General features: G+C 37.2%; 1 protein-coding gene across 13 annotated transcripts in view; it reads right to left on the bottom strand.

Annotated features, from left to right (window-relative positions):
* The window catches only part of ZMYM2 (zinc finger MYM-type containing 2), a 91,986-nt gene that overhangs the window by 33,600 nt on the left and 36,814 nt on the right, over nucleotides 1–21,572 (bottom strand). For 12 of the 13 annotated variants that reach the window (XR_005102359.1, XM_037375743.1, XM_037375739.1 and 9 more), the window contains 4 exons: nucleotides 10,160–10,310; nucleotides 9,406–9,521; nucleotides 3,458–3,574; nucleotides 2,707–2,857 (listed from right to left, as the gene is read on the bottom strand). Coding sequence is in view for 12 of the 13 variants with exons in the window: in XM_037375743.1 (XP_037231640.1) it covers nucleotides 2,707–2,857; nucleotides 3,458–3,574; nucleotides 9,406–9,521; nucleotides 10,160–10,310 (535 nt within the window). In the remaining variant the exon portion in view is untranslated. The remainder of the gene's footprint in view (nucleotides 1–2,706; nucleotides 2,858–3,457; nucleotides 3,575–9,405; nucleotides 9,522–10,159; nucleotides 10,311–21,572) is intronic. The other variant, XM_037375746.1, reaches the window with a different exon arrangement.

The raw sequence follows: 21,572 nt of genomic DNA, 5'->3' as shown, positions 1-21,572 counted from the left end.
AGCATAGTTTACCCCACTGAAGAATTAATAATCCTCTTCAGTACAAATGACAGGTCAGTTCTAATTACACCTCACTGCAATGGAAGTTTCAGCTGGTCACTGCACATGTTTTTAAATATCTGAAGAGAAACATATAAAGAAACGGAGTTGAAATGAAACTGCACAGAAACACTGACCCCAGAGACTTTAATGTGGGTGCCAGGGGTTTTGTGTAAATATATACATATTTGCATGTGTAAAAAAAACCCAGGTATGAAGAATGCGAGCAGAGGAATAATGACATCTTCCGTACCCCAGCTAGTCCAGCTAGGGAATCATAAGCAGTCAAGGGGTCTTTGTGGCTGATCTTAATACGCTTCCCCATCAATCTGCTTGGAGACCAACAAATAAGCACTCTTACAGAAACTTCCAACACCTGTTTAACTTCTGTGGATTTCATCTAGGAGCCTTCTTCTAAAAACACATACCTGAAATTTTCCAGTATTTTCCCTTTAGAGTCCAATTTCTTCCAAAAAATGCCAACAACTTTTGTGACTAAACACAAGATTATTTCTTCTCCAATTGTAATATTTTTGTCTTCTGGGGTGAAGAATAATTCCATGCTCAACAAAATAATCTATGTTGGTAAAGTTTCTTAAACACTTCACAATTATCAAAACCAGCATGGCTTCCATATCCAACAAGTTTATTTGTTACGTCTACTAGTTTTTCTACTTTACACAGTTGTATATATTTTTGGAAAAAGGTTATGACATCAAGGAAGAACAGTGGTATTTGGGTGCCTGGAAAAAGGGGAAGAGAAATTTATCACCTCTGATGATGGAACTTCTATTTGTTGACATCCACTCAGTCCACCTAAAGACCTGGCCCTCTCCTCCCCACATCAGATCTAAACACTGTTACCTCTTGGATCCCACTATTTCTGCAGCAATCAATGACAGCTCTTGGTTTTCCCTTAAAATACAGGGCCTAGGCTGTTTGTACAGAGTTTCTGTCCAGGTCAGCAGTTTACCTTCCTTGGATAACACAGCAAACTTTTTTTTCATATGCATCATAAAAAAGTAGACCTAAGCTACAGCTAGCAGATGTGTGCCGTATTTATTCAAGTTACATTCTATTTCATGGTGCTTTTGACTACCTTCTCTCTACTATTCAGTGGTTCAGATCATCACAGTAAGCTGATAAAACTTTGTTTTAATGGTAACATTTGGTGTATTCATCCTCACAGAGACCATCTCTGCTCTCAAGGTGGCAATCCAACAGATGCAAACTCAGGATTTGCACTAAGACATCCAGCAACAGATTCCTCCATTTAGTAAATGTATTTACGCAGGAGAGAGTGTTTTTATTTCTTTCCTTCCTCAAATCTTTGAATAGGAAATACAAGTCCTCACTTATTTCTAGTCTCCTCATACAAAAATATATCTATGGAAGTAGCAATATGGCATAGCTCACATTATGAATCTTACTGATTTCACAGCCTCCAGGCTTTAAAACAAAGGAGTTACAAGTATTCACACTCATACTGGCATATACTTGTAATCTCCAGACCAAAAAGGTTTGCTCTTGTCATATAATATATTCTGTGAAATTGTTTTATTCATAGAAACAATTTCTAGCTAGATGCTACTGAGCACTGCAATGATAGACTGTAAAACCAGAAGACCTGGCTTTGTCCTTTCTTCCTCTCCAGATCTCACTTTGCAGTCCATAACGCAAGAAGAAAGTAATGATGGCAAGAAAACTAAGCCACCACACTCCATTGAACAGAAATACAAGACTGCAGAATCCATCGCTATACGGAGAAGGCACAGAGGGAAGGCTACCTCCAGCCCTGCATCCTACCTCTCCAGTTTAACAGGATCCTGCTACAAGTAAATTGGCACATGCAGCATTTAATCTGCTTGAAAGCAGAGATCTTCAGCAAGGTTTATCAAATGATAGTGAAAGCACTGTTATTATAACTAAAGAAAAAAAATATTCACTATTATCCTCCAGAGATAGGTCATCCAAACTTGCAGGTAAACTTCTAAGATCAGGATTAAATACCATTATTTAAAGACAGCTCATCAGAAGTGGAAAAGATAGGTTCTTGTCAAGACTGTATTTTGCTGTTTCTATTAACACAACATTTTAATGCAACTTAATAGAATCTTATGCCCATATACCTCCTTTTTAGTTTGGTTTCTCTTTAAAAATCCAAATCATTAGTCAGGAAAATTATAACAACAGTAACCAACATACACCAACAGGCATCACTGGAGTTATTGCTTAAATAACCATTCTAAGCCACACAGAATTTCCACTGTTGTATCAGATTTTGAAAATACTAATCAAAGAAAAAGCTTGGCATTCCTCAATGCAGTTAGTGTTGGTATAGCTCCTGCATAAATTTCAAAAAAAGAATTTCTGTATAATTTTTTTGTGCATATTTATATATGCATGTACACACACGCACTTAAAAGTCTTGCCCACTCTTCCTTAACCTGGAGTAAGTGGTGAAAAACTCAACAAAAGACCACAGAAGCAGATCAGATAAATTAATGGGAACATGCACACCACTAGTAATAATGAAGAAATTTCTGCTTCAACCTCAAGTACAACAGAGTTTTTTACCTTGAATTTTAACGTTAAATATTAACATAGTAAGTCAACTGCAATAAAGCTACAATGACCAATACCTTAGAAAAAAAAATACATACATACCTTCGCTACAAAAGGGCCTTTTAATGCCAGAGAAATTCACAGTCTCATGCAGCGTTTTCTCTTCTTGACAGTATTCACAGTATGTAACTATGCAGTGCAGTTTCTTATAATCATCACAACATGCTCTGCTGCAGAACTGATATACTTTGTTCTAAATGCAAAGTTGCAAAGCATCACAAATAGGGTTAATGATAAAATCTTAAGGTCTGGATAGTGCAACTCTAAATCATTAAGACATGACTTGAACAAGCAAAGTAAACAGAAGTGCAACCACACAATTAGGGTATGATTTCTAATGCTAAAAATTAACAGCTCTCACTCAAGCTGGCAGCGAGTGCTTCAAATACTTACCATTCCATATGAAAATTCTCAACAGAAAATATGCCAATCTTAGCATATCCTCTTCAGATACTTCTCTCAGTTCATGGAGAAGTGTAACAATGGTCTATTATATCTACAGTCATACAATAACTGAAGATGAAAGCAGATTCCAAACTTATAGCTGATCTGAGAAATTACATTCTTCTTTAAATTCCACAGATGCATTTTTATTTTTTATTTATGAACAAAGACTTCTGCTTTTATCCATACTGAAGTTAAGTGGTATTCTACAGAACCAGGTAGATTTTATTAAGTTAACTTTTTAAGCTTCAATAACTTATAAAATAGCTATCTAGAGAAACTGTATTTGAGTTAAAGGTTTAAACTTTTAAACACTTCATCATTCTAAAAACACCAAAAGCCCCCTTACCTCCCATTCCAGTACTTCTGGCTTTGAACAAAAAGAACTTTTGCAATAATTACATTTCAACTGAATATCAGTGGGAGAAACAAACTGACCATTTGTTGAAGACTGCACACTGAGAGTCTGAAAGACATAAATATATATACACATCACTAAAAAAGTTACTTTTAAAATGTGTTTTTTCAATGAAGCCTATAGCGTTTGAGAATTTGACAGGTTATAAATAAATTTGGAAGCATTTCTGGCAAAAGCCCAGCAGGTTAGTCTTCTCCCTTGTCATCTTAGGTTTTCCAAGCTCGAATCTTTACCCTTGCTTCCACCATAATTACTTTAGGTCTTCCTTCTTCTACCTTACTTTTCTAATGGCTGTTATTTAAGGGTAATGACAAACAACAAATGCCAAAAAAAGTCTCCCAAAACTGAACACTTGTTAATCACAAAACATGTATTTGCAGATAAATGCATTTCACTTGCCTTGTTTTGGTCACAGAAGTTCAAAGACCAACAAACAAGTATTTTCTAATCCAAACTTCACCAAGGTAGATCATCTACACCTTACTTAAGCATATCACTTAAAAATACAAATGCCAAAGTAAAATGCCTTCAGTGAGAAACCCTGCATTTACTCAGATTAAGAGAAAACTAGCTCACAGTCCTAGCTGATCTCAATCACTAAGGCAGGAAGATGCAATCATTAAAGAGCCAGCCCCTACAAGATTAAGGGTTTTCAGACTGAGAAAAATACTATAGATTGCATTTGTAGTAGGCATAAGAATTTAATTCTGGACCTAATTCACTTATGTATTTTTGAGGCAATCGGTAGATAGAGAACTCAGTTTTACAGTATCTGTAGCCTTCCTGTAGGTCTTACGTGCCTATAGAACATTGTCTTTTGGACATTCCTTAAATCAAGCAACAACTATTGGTGTATCACACATACAATGTTCAAGACAAAATCTGAATCACTAGTTATCACAGTCACTTCAAGCATCTAGAGGACAAATTTCTTACATTCGCCATCTCAACAAACTTTCCCACATCATTTGCAACAAGACAAATATATTTAAAGACAAGTTCTCTTCAGACAAGATTTGTTACCACCTCTCCAACTCGTAACAGTGAAAATGTACAACACTCCTGTTACAGGATACTTTTCTTCAGACTCTCATGTTACTAAGGGTTCACCTACACTAAAGAAAAAAACAGTATTGCGATAGCACTGATTACTCACACAAACCCTCATGTAAGTGGGCCGGTACAGCTAAGTGCTAGCTAGCAGTGCGGAGTACCATTTTATGCAGATGCACTAATTCTGTACCAGGGGGTTGCAGGTATTAAGCAGGCATGCACATTTCCCAATCACAGACAGGACCCGAGAACAAAATGCCATATACAGCAGAAAAGATGCCACCTTTATCCCAACAGCCCATTGTCCCATAATAACTTTAACACAGTCTGATGCCCACATACAGTATTGCCATATTTTCCCCACGATAACCAGCAAATGTCCCTGTGTTTGAGAGAGGTTTGCTAGACTCTGGCTGCTCTAAACAGGCAGCTGAAAACTTGTACTAACAGGGGAGCCACAAAGGCATTTTAAGTTCAAGGTCCAACCTGATTTTTGCAAGGTTCTTCCCAGAGCAAGCACCATGCTCAACACGTGCTGCCATGTGGGTTATGAAAGCACAATGTGAGTCCTAGGAGTTCTGGCTGAAAACAAGAAGAAATCAAGAAGCAAGTATACCCACCACCCCCAGTTCAGGAATGATTAAAGAACTAGCAGATGTGACAACTTGTACAAAACACTGAAGACAGAGGGAGGAACAAAGACTAAATGCATCAAATGCTCATCAACTGAGGAGCAACCATATTTTCTGACGTCTGTAACCACCTTTAAATATGGGACAAAAACAGCCTATTGTGAGGGCTAGAAGTTAAAAGCTACATGTGGTTTTTTTTGTTGTTTTCTGATATATGACACTGTTGGCTGCTTTTATTTCTTTTCCCAACTGTTTGCTGTGGTAGCATTTCAGCCCTTATGTAGTTTGGGGGTTAGTAACTGAACAATAACTAAAGCTAGTGATGAGAGAACAACAGGACTTGAGACTGTTTAAAACTTGTTTTGAAGAATATTTACATCTAAAGTAGACCCAGAAAATCTCAACAATTAAGCATTACTATTTCTAAAACAAAACCATTTTATCATAAACTCCTAAGCTCAACTAAATATTTTCCCACAGAAATTAGTAAAGAACTGAATTCATATTACTGAAATCTCTAAACCAAGTAAAAGACGGCTGTAAAACCTAGTTAATCACAAGATGATTCTGTATACCTCCTTAAAGTTCCATTATACTGCTTACAATTCAGAACTGCTTCTGTATAGTATTTTAATGAGTCAAAATGACATGCACACTATTTTCATCATCTTTGCCTCTAACTTACAAGGTGCTTAAAGAGTATCTCTAGGAATTATTTGGGAGCATTACTACACACAGTAACACAGCAAGAACATCATAAATTCATAAAAATATTTCACAGGTCACCCCACACAGCAAGGTTTTATCAATGTTGTGCTTTATCAAAAATATCTGTGAAATATATGTATGTGTGTGTACATGTGTCTTTTGTGTATCTTAAATTCAATCAAAAACCAGTTGTTTAATCTGACTTTTTGAGTCTGCCCTGAACAAGAGCATGGGAAGTGCCAAGCAAAGGGAAAAATTGTAAAGCCCTTTTCAGCCTTTAATACAACCACCTCAAACTGCTCTCGGCTGCCAAATTACTAATGAACAGTAGGCAGGCACAGCCTAGGACTCGGCTGAGAAAGCCAGTGTAGCAGCACGGCTTCTGGCCTGCCCCTGTCCCCACAGCACAAGCGACTGAGGGGCTATCCTTGCTCACAGCAACACAAAATCAAATTGTGGAAACATTTCTGTACATAAATGTATACGTGGGTAGTAGGTAACCAGTCTGGTTTGGTTATTTCTAGTTGAGAAAAAATAACTTTGAAAGAATAAAGTAATTCTTAGTGTAAAAAGAGAAGCAACTACATACAAGGTATCTTTTACACGTGGTGATCCGCTATGACTGTTCCACAGGCAAAATCAAGGGCACTAAATTAAGCAGGGAAGGAACCAAACACTTCCCCTAATGCGTTCACACACAGAGACCACCTTCCAGCCTCAGTGTGGGAGCCTCCATTATTTTTATTATGATCAAATTTGGAAAAGTATTTCTGTGACAAGAACGACAAGCTTCCTCCATGCTCCCTGCTGCAAGATACTCCTTTTTTAAAATACATGTATGTGTGTGTGCAAGAAAGATAGAAGGTATGTAACAAAGAACACTTACAGATACCATAATGATGGTGAAAGATAACACAATATTAGTGAATAACTAGAGTGAGTAACTTGTTAAAACCCGCTGTACTTAAAATTCTTACACATATTGGTCCTACAACACTCTAGATACACCCATAAATTGAAGGGGGATGGGGGTGGGAATCAAATCTTTAGCACACGTTATCTGAAAAATTTTGCATAGACTTGTGTTTTGCAAGATAGCTTGACTTTTAAGACATTTACACAGTTGCCAACTTTGGGAAGACACTCGTAGTACAGCCTCCATGTTTACAATAAAAAAGTGAGTAGTTTATTTTTTCTTAAGAGACAAGTTCAGAGCAAGATCTTCAACTAACCCAGTAAAGGTACTGATGCTGGCTTAAAACAATACAACTTTGGAACAGTTCTGTCCTTAACTCTGCTATATCATCCCCCAATACAAAGCATGAAAGACAAGAAGATAGTCACACTATTCTACCACCAACTACCAAAGAAAAACCACATCAAGCAGGCTATTCTCCCTATTTTACCCTTCTTTCTTACAAGGATGAATGCTCTTGCAAGCTGTCCACACAAAGGAGAATATAGGTATGGATGCAAGTTGCACAACAAGCAGTTCAACTGAATCTTTCAAACATTTTAGTACGTTAAAACAACAGTTAGCTAGAAACAGAAAAGGTTTTTCCTAAGATAAAATGACAATCAACCCTAAAGTATTGCGAACAAATTGGGAATTTAAACATTCCAACTCATTTGTAAACCAAAAGGACTAAAATTTTTGCAGAAGGGAAGAGACAGACCTAAAATAGCAGTTACTCTGTTCTGAGAAGGTAATCCCTAACAAAAAGAATTGTCATTCATAACATATAGGAAGAACAGGCCCAGAAAGAAAAAAGGATTAATATAATGCCATAAAATTAAAACAAAAGTTACCTGCATTAGTAAACAGTGAAAAATATGGAGCACCACAGCAAATCAGCCATTCCTCAAAAGACCATTACAGAAAGCATTGCAATTGACCAAATGGATTAAACCATTTTCTCAATTTAGGTTCAATCTCTTAACATGTCACTTAAGATATAAAAAAAGCCTCAAGGAAACACTTACAGTCCAATGCTCACATTGTGGTATACTGTCCTTTCCACCTAAATACTAAATGAACGGAACAAAGAAGCTGTTGTCATACAATCAATTCTTATCTAATTGTTAATACATTTTATTCTTCTAGACAGTGAATATATGAAAACTATCAAAAGTTAGAATCTGGTAGAATCGTTTGAGCAAACTAAGCAAGCAAGCGACCACCCCATCCATTCTTGGTCTTTACTGAGAACTCACAGACTGTATGGCTGCTCTAATTAAACTCCACTACAACACGGAAGAGACAGATCTACATGTAGCACTGAAACCGCAACAGAAGCATCAGAAAGGTCTCAGTAAGATCAGAAATCCATGATCAGCACCAACTGATCTAGCAGTTATATTCAAAAGTGTTGTTTATCTGCAAATCCAAGAAGAGCCAGGCTGTATTTGTCACTCATTAGCTTTATTTTTCTCACTCAATTAACAGAAAGGTTTTGTTCTGAGAGTTCTCAGGGCTGCAATCAATAGTAAAACCACGTGGAATAAAATAAACGCTGAATGAGTTTGCAAGAAGTATTACAGATTTTTCATTACATACCAACAATCTCCATCCATTTTTATAATCAGATGCACTGACAGACATCTAGTCAATTACTTAGGATGGAAACAGGGAACAGGGCTACATGCTGGACATCCTATCCAGAGTATATTAAAAAGAAGTGATTAAGAGATTGCTTTGCTTTCCAGTTAAGAGAAAACAGTGAAGTTTAACGACAAATGGGAAAACCCTGTGTGGGTGTAACTGTTCCTCAACAACACGTGAGGTAATCACCAATTACATAGTGCACATCTGGGAAAACTGTTTTTACATACAAAAACTGAAACATTTTCTTTAAAAATGTTCTTTGAGCACCTAATCACTGTAATACATGTTACATGTGTTTTGACCTTAAGTCATATTAAAAATATGACATCTTCAAGAAGCATAGTAGCCTCCTCCATTGTGCCTATCATCAGGCTTACAATGCTCTGGTTTCTGGATGTACTTTAAAGGGCTAGCTTCACCCACAAATGTTCTAATAGCTTAGGCTGTAACTTCTTATTTTGGATACAGTCACTATTCCGCACGACACACCTTTGTTAGTGTAATGTTCAACATGAGAATGTTATTGTGTTCAGTGTAGAAGAGATTGAATTTGTTCATTTTCAATGCAAACCAGCAAGGCTCATCTCCATAGAGAGGCAGGGGAGGTAAAAATAAGATGAGCAGTGATATTGCTTTATGTTTACTTATGATATCAAGGAGAAATGGACTGTTATTATCCAATTTTATAAGTTTAAGACAGCAGCTAATATTATTATGAAACAGGACTTTGATCAAAGAAACTGTTATGAGCCAGAAGCATTTATGTTAATTGTAGCTCATAGACATGTATATACAAACAAGTTAGTTTAATATTCAAATACTTAACACAAACACAGGTACACAAATATTTAGGGAGGAAAAGATTTAACACAACAGCTAACCTGAAATTTAGCTACACAACTGGAACTGCAAAAGTTGTACAGTTTTCCATCAGGCACTGTGGCTTGATATTGAGGTAAAGAGTTTCGATTACAAAAGTGGCAAATAATTCCCATACCTAAAAGAAAAATGTAGTTTACAAACAAAATAAACACAAAATAGTAGCAAAAAAAAAAGGGGGGGAAATATGAAATTGCACCTTCATCTATAAAATTCACTAGAGCATGTTCAACTTTAAGTTTGTTGAACTGATCTATGCCTGCTTTGTATATTGAAGAACACACGTTTTGAGTTATATACCAGATCCTTTCACCCAGATTAAAAATTTTACCTAGAGAATATCATATACGTTGTAACTACCTCTATCCTCGCACAATTTTTGCTTGAGGAGACAAAATGGGGCAGGTTTGGAGCACAGACAAGAGAATATTAATCCATATGCATGAAAATTGCACTACCATTCTGTGACACATCACAGCACATTATGTCTCAATATTTTTTCCTAGGGTGCCTTAAGACAGTCGAAAACTGCTTCTGACATCAAGCAAAAAAGCCAGTGGTTAAAGTGACCCCCTACGGGGCCATTTACTAGTGCTGAATAAAAGATGATATTTTTTTTTTAAGTAAGTTTAAAAACCCTATGAAGTGACACCTGCATAGATGAATTCTAAAACAAAACCACCCCTCCCCCAGTGTTCAAACTTCAAAAAAGTCTACTCTTGTTGATGATGAAAAGCCATCATCCTTTTCACTTACTTTGTGGTTTTGCATATTTTGATTTGTGTGTGTTCATGCATACAGTTGAGCAGTATGGCTCCATATATCCATTAGGTCCTATGCACTGAGTCATGTCAAAAAACCTGCACTGAGCTCTGCAGCCAGTACAAGATGTTAATTTGCCATATTTCTAAAACATAAAACAAAGCAAAACAATCAGTTAAAACTATATTTGGCTTTTGGTTTTAAATTATGGCATAACGAACACAGAGGAAGATGTGCTTATTTACTTCTGCAATTTGCTCCCCCAACAGAAACTTCCTACACCTCCCTCCCTCCCCAACTAACCTTCATGATCATCTTCTGAAGAGTATTCAGCACTATGGTGGGGTCTCTTACTCCTGAGGGGAAGCTGGCTAAACCTGAACTTCCACGTAAAGACAAAAAACAAATACACACACCCCCAAAAAAATACCCAGCCAACCAACCAACCAGAAAACCCATACCAAACCACCATATGCAAACTCTGAACTGTGGTACGAGTACACAGCGAGTTGTGCTGAGCTGCAGAGTTTGAAACAAGTCTGCCTTTCTCCTTGTTGATGGGACAATGGTTGTAAGAAACGGAACAGGGAATCTGGCACAGCAAAGTTGAAGAATAAATAGCAGTGCTAAACTTTTTTAAAAAAGGGTACTCTCTAAATGATACCATCTTTAATATTATCAAGTATGAGTCAGACATAGCAGTTTCTTGCTAACAGCACTGTTGGGAGAACCTCTAACTTCTCAACTCTCCTAGTTCCAGTCCTCCAGGCAGGAGGAATGCTGAAGAGTTCCTATGCTCCTCATCAGATCCAATGAGGAACTGTGATTCCATGAACCCAGTAACACACTCAATTTTGACATCTCTCAATACAGCTGTCAGTCAACCAACAGTTCTCCACAGGAGGGAACAAGTGTTCTATAAAAAGCACAGAAAAGCTGCATCAAACAAATACCAATACCACAGTCGACACACAAAATCAATAGCTCAGATTTCCTATTTGTATTACATACTTCAGTGTTAAGGAAGTATATCATGCACCACAAAGCAAGGGGAGGGTGGATAAAAATAAAAATGCCTATGTGCCTTCCCTTCCCATAGAAATAGTATCATGGTTTTGACAGTGATCACACAGAATTCCTCATTTGAACAGTGATGAGTGTCCTGTCAGACAGACTCTCCTCCTATGGAGTATTAAAAAATAACCTGTTGAGACTTAGGCACTTAAGATTTCTTCCCTTCTGTTGAGGAATGATTTTGGCACTACCTCTCCTTCTTTCCCTTTTCTCAAGGGCTGAAAGAAGAAAGAAAGTTAAAGCATGTTTCATAGGTGCTTTACTTTGTTCAGAGTAACAGAAGCTTCAGTGGTTATCTTTGCTCTTCCTATTTTTAGCCACTTACATTTCAGAACCAGCTACACCCACAGTCTTACAGCCAGCCAGAGAAGAAACTTAGGGTTCTATAACATGGATCATCTTCCCTATATTAAAAACATGTATATAAAAACATAGAAATACACATGTCCCTGCCACAAATTGGGTGTAGCACCTTACAGAGACCAGCAAAATTTGAAAATACCACACAACTTCACAATTTTCACATGGTGCTTTGAGGAAACCTTTTCTGTGGAGTTCCTCCAAAAAGGAGTATCTGGCAACTTAACAAGCTCCTACCTAGAGAAAGGCATTGTATACAACTCCAAGATCCTTCCTTCCCATCTTACTTCATTTTTTATGTTTGCCTTTAAAAATGTTACCCCCAGCACCTAATAATCCTCCTAATCAGCCACAATATTGACAAAATTCACGCTAAGTTCCAGGACCAAAACGCAGCAATTACACTGTTCTGTGACCTGGAGCTATTCTACCACTAAACATTCATCTCCTCTGTCAGGCTAATAGACAAAAGCAGGAACCAAGATTACTTCAAATTATATTACCAGTGAGAATACAGAAGCTCACAATTTACAAAGGACTTGACTTCTTGGAACAAGCTCAATGGACAACAAACACCAAAAAAAATCTCTGTGCACAAATAGCCCTAGTACCTCTAGAATAAACTAAATGTAAATCTAGAAGCCCTGATGCAAATATGCTGACAAACAGCTTAACAAAGAGCATTCAGGGATAAAATCAAAAACAATGCACAGGTAAGTGAAGCTTTCACAAGCTCTATGTCTAGAAGAAAAAGCAAACCGAGGCCATGATGACTTTGAGAGACTGCAAGATGAAAATACAGGCTAGAAGAGATTAATTAATAATACACTGATCAGAACATAATTGGAAAAGATTCACTGTGTCAACAGACTACATGTTTTGAAAAAAATCCCTTGAAAGCAGGAACAGCTTTTGCTAACCAGCATCTCAAGTATCTCATTATTTAACTGATGGCCAGAAAGGACCATGCACACAAAGTACAGCACAGAAGCACGCTCATCACTTCTGAATTTCAAATATCCTTACAATACTGGACTTGTTCACCGATTTCACCCTAGATCTTTCAGACTCACAAGCAACACGAAGAACCTTTATTAATATCTAGTAATAATCTAGCAAACTTAGACCTAAGTTATCAAGACTACAAAGCACATGAATTTCAAAAAAAAAAAAAACCATCATCAAGGATACAGAAGATTCTGTGGGTAGAAACAAAAGCAACAGCAAAGTTCTCACTTTACTCTTGTTACAGCAACTGACAAGTTTGAGCATTTCTGCATTATTAGAAGTTGCACAAATGAAGGAGCTAGGATGCCAGTGAATGAAAAGCCAACAAATTAGAAGGCCCAAAACCTCTTCAAACTTATTACTGCTCCCAAAACCTCATAATCATTATCTTCAAGCTGAACTGTCTTCCTGCATTTTTATTACTCTTGCCAGCCCTCCGCAATCTTACAAGTTTGAATATTAAAACCATTCAAAAAGTGAGTACAAGACTATTTTTAAAAAAAGATTAGTCCATACCTGAAAGTTTTCATCAATCAGCATCATACAGGTGTCTCAAATATTTATTTTTTTAATAGTCTAACTCAAAGGCTTCCTCCATTGACAACATCAGAGAACTTTGTACTGTACCATTCCGTATGTTTTTAGATAGCCACAATGCAAACCAAGAATTTTCTCTTGTTCTAAAGTGTCAAATTTCCAGATGAATCTCTCTCTTCTCAAGATTCTCGGGTAACTTACATTTCTACTCTCACATTCATCACAACATGTTACCTTTCATCTCTAAGAATCTGCAGTATTAATTTCATTCCGTAGAAAAACTAACATTTGAGAATCCTTTCCCTAGAAGTACCCTTCTAGCTGCAATAAACAAAACTGAAGAGTCACTAAAACTAAGGAGAAGTACAGTAATACATGGGGTCAAAGAGCATTCTTATGAGGCAGAGGGGGGTTGGCCTGGAAACAAGATGGTTTAAGAGGGTAAGGACAGAACCAAAAATGGCATAACACAGGGCACTATGGAACGATTGTTCATTGCCTTTTCTAGTATTAACAGCTATGGGAAATCACATGATTATCAACAGAAGACATTTCAAAAGAAGTAACAGGAGGCAGCTCTTCACATAACAGAGCAGGTCAGCAGAACTTCTTACCAAAGAGCATCATGGATGGAAAAAACGCTTCTATGTGTTCACAAGGAGATTGGGCAAGCACTTTTAAAGAGATTTGCTGAACGTAGCATACAGGAACACTGTGTAAAGTTCAAGACATCTCATAATCTCTACAGACTCTTAAGCTAAAAGAATGCTCAGGGGGAAATATCTTAAGTACCTGCCCTGTTGTTACTCTGCCCTGCATGCCCACTGACTTACACTGCAGGAGTCTCAAACTCTGCTTGGAACCAGATCAGCTGAGGCATGTTCTTACTACAGAAACCCTCAAGGAAAAGCAGGTGTTCAGAAAAGAAATTAAGGAAAACATAAAGATCTATCGACATTGTTGGTATTTCATGGCAGGAGACAAAAGAAAAGAACTTCATTGGTAGAGATAAGCAAAACAGAGAGTACCAAAATCTCCTTTCTGGTTAAGTAAAAAGGGAACAACAATCCCTTTTTAAAAAAAAACCCCAACAAACAAAACTTCCTGACTCTTTTAAAAATCACTGCTTCATTCTTCATTTTGGAGGTACAGAATCACAGAATCATGTAGACTGGAGGGGACCTTCCAGAAGTCAAGTGCAACCTCCTGCTCAAAGCAGGTCCAGACCTGGCTGCTCAGGATCTTCTCCGGTCAAATCTAGGCATCTCCAAGGATGAGCATTCCAAAACCTCTCTGGAGGATTTCACTGCCCTCGCAGAAAAAAAAAATATCCTTCTAATTAAATCAAGTTTCTCCTTGTTTTCAAGTCGTGTCTGTTGCCTCTCCTCCTTCCACTGTGCATCTCTTCTAAGAAGAGTCCAACTTTGCCCTCTCTATACCCTTCTCCCATCAGATAACTAATCCCCCTTTAGCCTTTTCAAGGTTGAACAAAGGTCTCCCAAGCCTGTCCTCCTATGTCATGTGCTCCTGCTCTCTAAACGTCTTGGTAGCTCTCCAATGAATTCCATCAGTATGTCAACACAGAATCAGTATGTCATCCCACAGAATCCAAAAGAGGACTCAGTGTTCCAGATGCAGTTTCCTAAGTGCAGAAGGATGGCGGGGGACAGGGCATGGAAATCACTTCCCTTGACCTGCTGGCTATACTCACTAATATATCAATAGGTTGCCCAGAGAGGCTGTGGAGTCCCCATCCTTAGAGATATTCAAAACTTTGATCAACACAGTCCTAGACAATCCATTCCAGGTGACCCTGCTTGAGCAGGAGGGCAGACAAGATGACCACCAGAGGCCCCTCCCAACCTCAAGCATTCTGCAATACAACTTAGGATGCAGTTGGCCATCTTTGTTGCAAGGGAACACTGCTAACTCCTGTTCAACTCATCACCCACCAGGACACCTGAGTCTTTCTCCAAAACTGCTTTCTTGCCATTATCTTCCATTTCAGATTAAGTACTGGCTTCATCTTGTGCTCCCCATGATACTTCAAATGGCAGGGAAAAGTGATTATAAACAACCTACACATTCAAACTAATCTCAGTTCCAAGGTTCCTTCAAAAACAGAATTAACTCAGAATAAAGCCACAAGAGAAAGTACCAGGCATTTTCCTTCTATGCACCATTTGCGGGAAATTCAAGTTTACAGTGTCCTATGAAAATACATGCGTTTTTAAGGACTGCAATTTTAAGGGAAAATTTAAGTAAGAACACTGCTATCAAATTAGTAAAGAAAACTATATCAATTTCTAAGTAAAAAAAAAAGAAAAAAGTTAATGCAGAGGCAAAATTTGCACCTAGATTCTGCACTGAGATGACCTAATTTTAGCTAGATCATATTGCATTTTTGACCTCTTCCAAAACATAAAGTCTAAGGTAAATGCATTAGCCTGAATATTCCTCCAGTCTTACATTAGATTCTAAACTCACTCACTCTTTCACAATTTGTTTGTATACCCTACAGTTCTAGAAATCGGGTCTACTGCATTGCAGAAATCTCATGATATATAACTGAGAAGAGATACATTATACAATGCTTCAGGAAATTTGAAAATTCTTACAAGTTAGTAGTTCTATATACATTTCAAATCTTCACAGGACAGTGTTGAACTCAAACTGGCAACTACAGAAGTGGCTATCAAGATGCAAGACAAAACAGATGAATGCGATGTATTCCAGAAATACAAGCACTGTTGCAACAGAAATCCAAATTCCTGGAAATAGAAAATTCACTTGGAGAGTTTCTGACAAGATTTTATTCTTGGCATTATCAGCAACAATCATTTTAGAAGGAATCCTGATCTTCCTTTACATCTTACCGAAAGGATCATGAAAGCTGAAGTCTAGAGCTCTTCTTGCACATACCCGACCAAGAAGATCAAGCCTCAAAATAAGTATTAGACAATACTGTAACTCCATAGTATTTTAGTAGTAAGCCTCACTTCTGTTTGCAACTGACACTAATGAAAGTCTCTGTTCCTGAACCTTCTGGCTGCAGGAGTATTTCAATAAAGCTATTAGTGCCTTGAATGTAGGCATCTGTGCTACAGACTTATTTTGATTGAAAAAAGCAGTATGATCTGCTTCACATTCCTTACAAAGAATAGCGAGCAGGATGAAGACCGTGCCTGCAGTATAAGAGAGCATTCTGGCTACAACTTCTCCCATGCAAGGGCCAGTCGACAGAGGACACCAGAATACCAGTTGATTGCTGCAACACTATGTAGCAGCCCAAAGATCTGTTTCAAGCTGAAGGAAATGCTTTGCAGTTAAACTCATGTGGTCCATTGTAAAACAGATCAGTACATACTTCTCGATCCAGGCAAACTGCTCTCTGGTAGCTTTACAGAATAACAATTTCTGATTAGAAGTAAGATAAATACTGGAAAAGATTCTAGAAAAGAATGTTCAGGGACTGAAACACAGTCAACCTGTGTTCAAACAGAAAGGTAAAGGAGAAAGATGATGGAAATTTTCTGTAAGTAGAAAAGCAAAGATATTCACTACATGGAATTCTACAATGACAGAGATCCAAGTAAGGCAATCAAGAAAACAGCAGCAAGACTACTTCAGATTTATTTGAAATAAGGAAGGTCCGGATGGATCCAGCAGCAACACACAAGTCTAAGAAAAGAACCAGATGTCAGCAGAATCTGTAACAGCAAAGAAAGAAGAAACCTTATTATTTATTCAGTTTTTTGAAATACCGCACCCAAAGCATCTCTCCTCCAAGAATAACCGTAAAACCATAAACTCCGGTCTGCACCAACAAGAGATTAAGATTTGTAACACCTCAAGAGCATTTGCCCAAGTCTTAAGAGCAAAAGCTGAAGTAATTGCTTCAAGAGATTGCCAAGAGATTTGTGTTAACATTCTATCAGCTGAACTCTGCAAAAAGCCAAACCAGTAACTTGTCCAGTAACTTTTCTCTAGCATCTCCAAATTACCAGTGTTCCCTGTTTTTGCCACTTTTGTTCCAGCTCTTAAGACACTTGCCTTCACGCCTTCAAGAAAAGCAGAGCTGAAAACTCCTGCCTCAAAAAGCAAGTTACTTTTACATTTACTGAATGTTCCTGTCATTTCTGTTTTGCCTTTTCTCCCTTTATCCTCAACCCTGTCCAATTATTCTAGGTACAGCAGTGCACAGATGTGGTTATATCCATCCTAACTCTGATGTCACATCACCTCCTTGCTTCCTCTTCCTAAGTATTTCCTGTGCTCCCAACACAGATGACACTTCACAGTTTTGACCACCATAAGCACTTGTCTTCAGAACTACAAAGCTGTTTTAACATCTCTGATGTACCTACCTCACTTTATCTTCAAAAATACAGACAAAATTACATCCTGAACACTTACTATGAATGATATCCAAGTGCCTAAGGAAGTTGATTATATAGTTTTTATTGAAAAGCAGCAAATTCTACAGTTGAAGGCAGACAGCTGAAGCAGAAATAGCAAAATAAATGGTTCCAGAAAACAGAAGTAAAAGGTAGAAGATAGAACAGTTTCTAGAAGGACTTGATTTGCATCACAGATTCAAGAAGCTGTGGGCATAAATACCAAGAGGCCTCAAAAAAACAACCCACACCACTAAGCAGCGAAAAAGGGTAATTTATTATTTCTTGGTTGATAAAGATTCCTGTCATTTAACAACAATAGCTTGGGTAAAAGCATCTAGTTATCTCCATTTGTGGAAGTGTACATAGTATCAGATGTCAGCATTATCAGAGTGTACTTAATACTAAACTAAGTATTACCTGAAGTGAAACAGAAGTGGTTTACCGTATGAGGAAGAGATTCCACTATTAAACCACAGTTTGAACTGGCTGAAACCACAGAACTTTGAAATGACCAGATATTTTTTTAAAAATAAATGTTTTGAAAAGTCAGTATTTCTAGTATTTGAATGTAAAGAGCCTGTTCAACTCAGTTACTGGGTTTGTCACAATATTTACTCTTGAAACCAGAATTTGGAAATTAGTTTACAAAGCAGTAACAACAGCACAAAGCAGCAGATTTTGTAGTTAATGGTACTATCAAAATAAAAAGGATGGATCTGTCTCAATGGCAAAGCAGCACAGAAAAAGAACTAACACTGCATGGGGGCAAGACAAAGTTGAAAATCCTACATGATTCCACCGAAGTACTAACATGACAACACATTCTATCACAGCATACAGTGAGATTTAAACCAGTAGATAACAGAGCATTTTGTGAAACTGTGCTTAGTCTCACAAAAAAAGTTTGTATTTAAATTCTAAATAAGCAATGGATCGTATGCTGCAGAACTGATACAGATTTCATTCTATATGGTGAAAGCTCCTAAACTTCTGCACAGATAAAGCAGATGAAAGGAGTTTTAAGAAAACTTCACAAAAGCAGCTGTTTGTTAATAAGCAGAATTCAAAATAAGGAAGCACAACTACCATGGTTGGGTTTTTTCTCTATTGGTTGCAAGTGAACAGCTTACAGGGATGGCACAGCCTGGTTAGTCCTGAAGCACTTATCAAGGAAGTCAATCAAATGCACTTTCATTCAGTACTGAAAGAAAATTTTCACTGTATGAAAAAACACTGCAAGCATCCTTCCCAACTCAGAAAATACTCATCTGGCTTGCATTCACCCCGTACTCACTTCATTCCAGACCTATTAAGCAGCCTACAAAGGAACAGTAGAGCTCCTTCCCCGCTTTTTTTTGACAGCGCATGAAGACAACCGCTTTAAAGAAGCGCCTAAAGCAAACAAACCCCAGGTCATACGCTAACAAGAAGAATTTGTTACAGAAACAAAGCAAAACAAGTAAAGGAACACTTTAAGCTAGTAAAGCATTAAATACTTTTATAGCAGAATCAAGAGCACAGAATCAAGAACACAAAATCAAGCCTTCCCTGTGGACTGATCAGGCCAGTAAAGCAAAGAAGTTAAAGACTGTATTTTTAAAAGCAGACAGACTCAGCTTTGTCTTAGTAGAAAAGCTGAAAATTAAAAGGTATGGTTGGTTGCACAAGGCAAGTCACAGAATACACTAGTTCCCAAGAACAAGGTTGTCAAGCCTGTACCCAAATTCGGCAAACCAGGACACAAACATTGCAACTGCCTTGAAAAGGAAGTAGACTTAATTTTGTAGAGCTAGAAGAGACACAATAGTACCAGAAGCACTGAAACAACACATATATGTGCTTTTTGTTACTATGTCTTCATGGCAGGCATATTTGGGTCTGTTTCAATTTGTTGCTACAATCAATAGATACTATTTTTTAAATAAATCACTACAGAATTTTTTTTAATTGTTACATCCTCACTTTATATGAAATGCCTTCTCAAGCAAGTATTTTGGCATTTGCACAAATACAATTTAGCCACCTCCTTGTCAGATATGATTCTCATTCTCTTCTAACACTGTTTTTTGTTTTGTTTAATGTCATTAAGTCCCTCTTGCCCCTCTATGTATGAAGAGTTTGAATGAAACTCAGTGCAACAAGTAAAGAATTTATGATCTAGTCGTAGTAGTAGCCATTGTCTTCTTCAGGTTTAAAAAAAAAGCAACCTTTCAATCAGGGTTTTGACATTGTATCTAAATTATCACAGTGTTTTCATTTTTGGAGGAAGAATTTTATCATTGTTTTCTCTTTTTTTAAAAAAGCTTGACTTGCACTTACATCTTCATGAATGGCTATTGTGCCATCAGAAAATTAACATGCTTTCGCATATAATCACAGTGAGCATCAGTAAGTTTGTTGTTTTTTTTTTTTAGTTCTTACACATTTTATTATTTTTCACAGGTTTTTTTTTAATATGAAAGAAATATAAGCTCTGTAATCACTTCAGTTTTAGGTAACAAAGAACAGCCATCACGTCTCAGAAAAGCAGAACACAGGATGTGGTATTCAAGATTATTTGCGTCTCAGTTTTAAAGCAGGTTCTGAAACTGGTACATGGAAAGTTAAGTGCATCCACCACCTGGAAAGGTGACTGACATTTCAGAAAAAAAACACACCTGCTCCTCATCCCAGGACTCACACTAGATCTTACTCCCACCAATGGTCTAAAGCAGAGGAAAGAGACTCTTTGTAGCCGATGGATTTTTTTTGTATTCAGTGCCCATTCCAAGAGCACAGTAATTTTTGTTACCCACAATTTTAATTTTTTAATTCCAGGAAGAAAAGATGTCCATGATAAGTTACTGAAAATTAACTGTTCAAATCAGTGTAATATTTATTAAAAAAATAGGGATTAAGTATATAGATAGGTACAAGTAATAATCAGTTTCCATTTATTACTACTACAAATGTATAGCATATTGATAGGTGTATGACATTTACAATATAAACTGCTTAATACAAAGCTCATACCAAGAAGACCTATGTATTTTACAACTGTTCGTAAGAAAACATTTGCTAAAACTGTTATGTGATACACAGTAATGACTTGTACAACACAATGCTGTAATCAAATGATACATCCATCTTTTCCTATATTATTCATTCCATTAAGTTTATTTCAGTATGTAATAGCAACTCTTCCATGTCCTCTCCTTCACCAGTTCTCCTTCAAAAGCAAGATCTAATTAAAAAATTTCCAAGGGAACATGGTTACGACTGAACAAAGCAACCTACAATTTACCAACTGTGGCCCAGTAAGTTGTCATTTTCCAAAGTCTAAATTCCTTTTTTAAAAACAGAAATCCTTGAAAACATTCAGTTCAAAAAAAACCTTAATGCAAATGAAAGTTCAAACCTAAATAAATCCTGCTAGACAGACAACTAAACATTCTCAAATAATTGCATCCTAAGCAACTTCAACACCTACAATACACACTAAAAAAAACCCAATTCCTTGTTTCATAGTTTGAGTTTCTCTTAGTAGCAAAAATACCCCAAAACCCCCACACTCCAGGAACATTTGAAACCTACCAATTAAGAATTACACTTAACTACCACTCCAAACTAGATGCCCATGAGCACTCCAATTAAGCTTCTCACAGACTATTACAGTTGCCCAGTACCAAATATTTCCACAAAAGAATTAAGAACTTGCTTGAATAAAGTCTTCTGTCAGAACTGAATGCACCAAAACCAATGTGTCTCAATTTTAAAGGCTGTCTTAAGGATCCTCGCAATAATGCACAATACCCAACACTGCTTGTGAAGATGCCTGGTACTGCAAACTGTTCCTCCTCCCCAGATCAAACCAGAACATACAACCTGCTACCAATATCCTTCTCATTCTCAAATACATATCTAAACACAAAATACAACAATATCTGAACAAACAGAGTACAGTCTGTAATGAGAGTTAAGTACAGATATATCATTTGACCTCTCAAAATTCCATGTTCATGTCATAATTCCATGGGCAGTGCATGTTA

Source organism: Falco rusticolus, chromosome 2 (assembly GCF_015220075.1).
Source record: "Falco rusticolus isolate bFalRus1 chromosome 2, bFalRus1.pri, whole genome shotgun sequence".
Classification (NCBI taxonomy): domain Eukaryota; kingdom Metazoa; phylum Chordata; class Aves; order Falconiformes; family Falconidae; genus Falco; species Falco rusticolus.
Note: the sequence above shows the minus strand (reverse complement) of the source record. Positions and strands in the feature narration are given on the sequence as shown.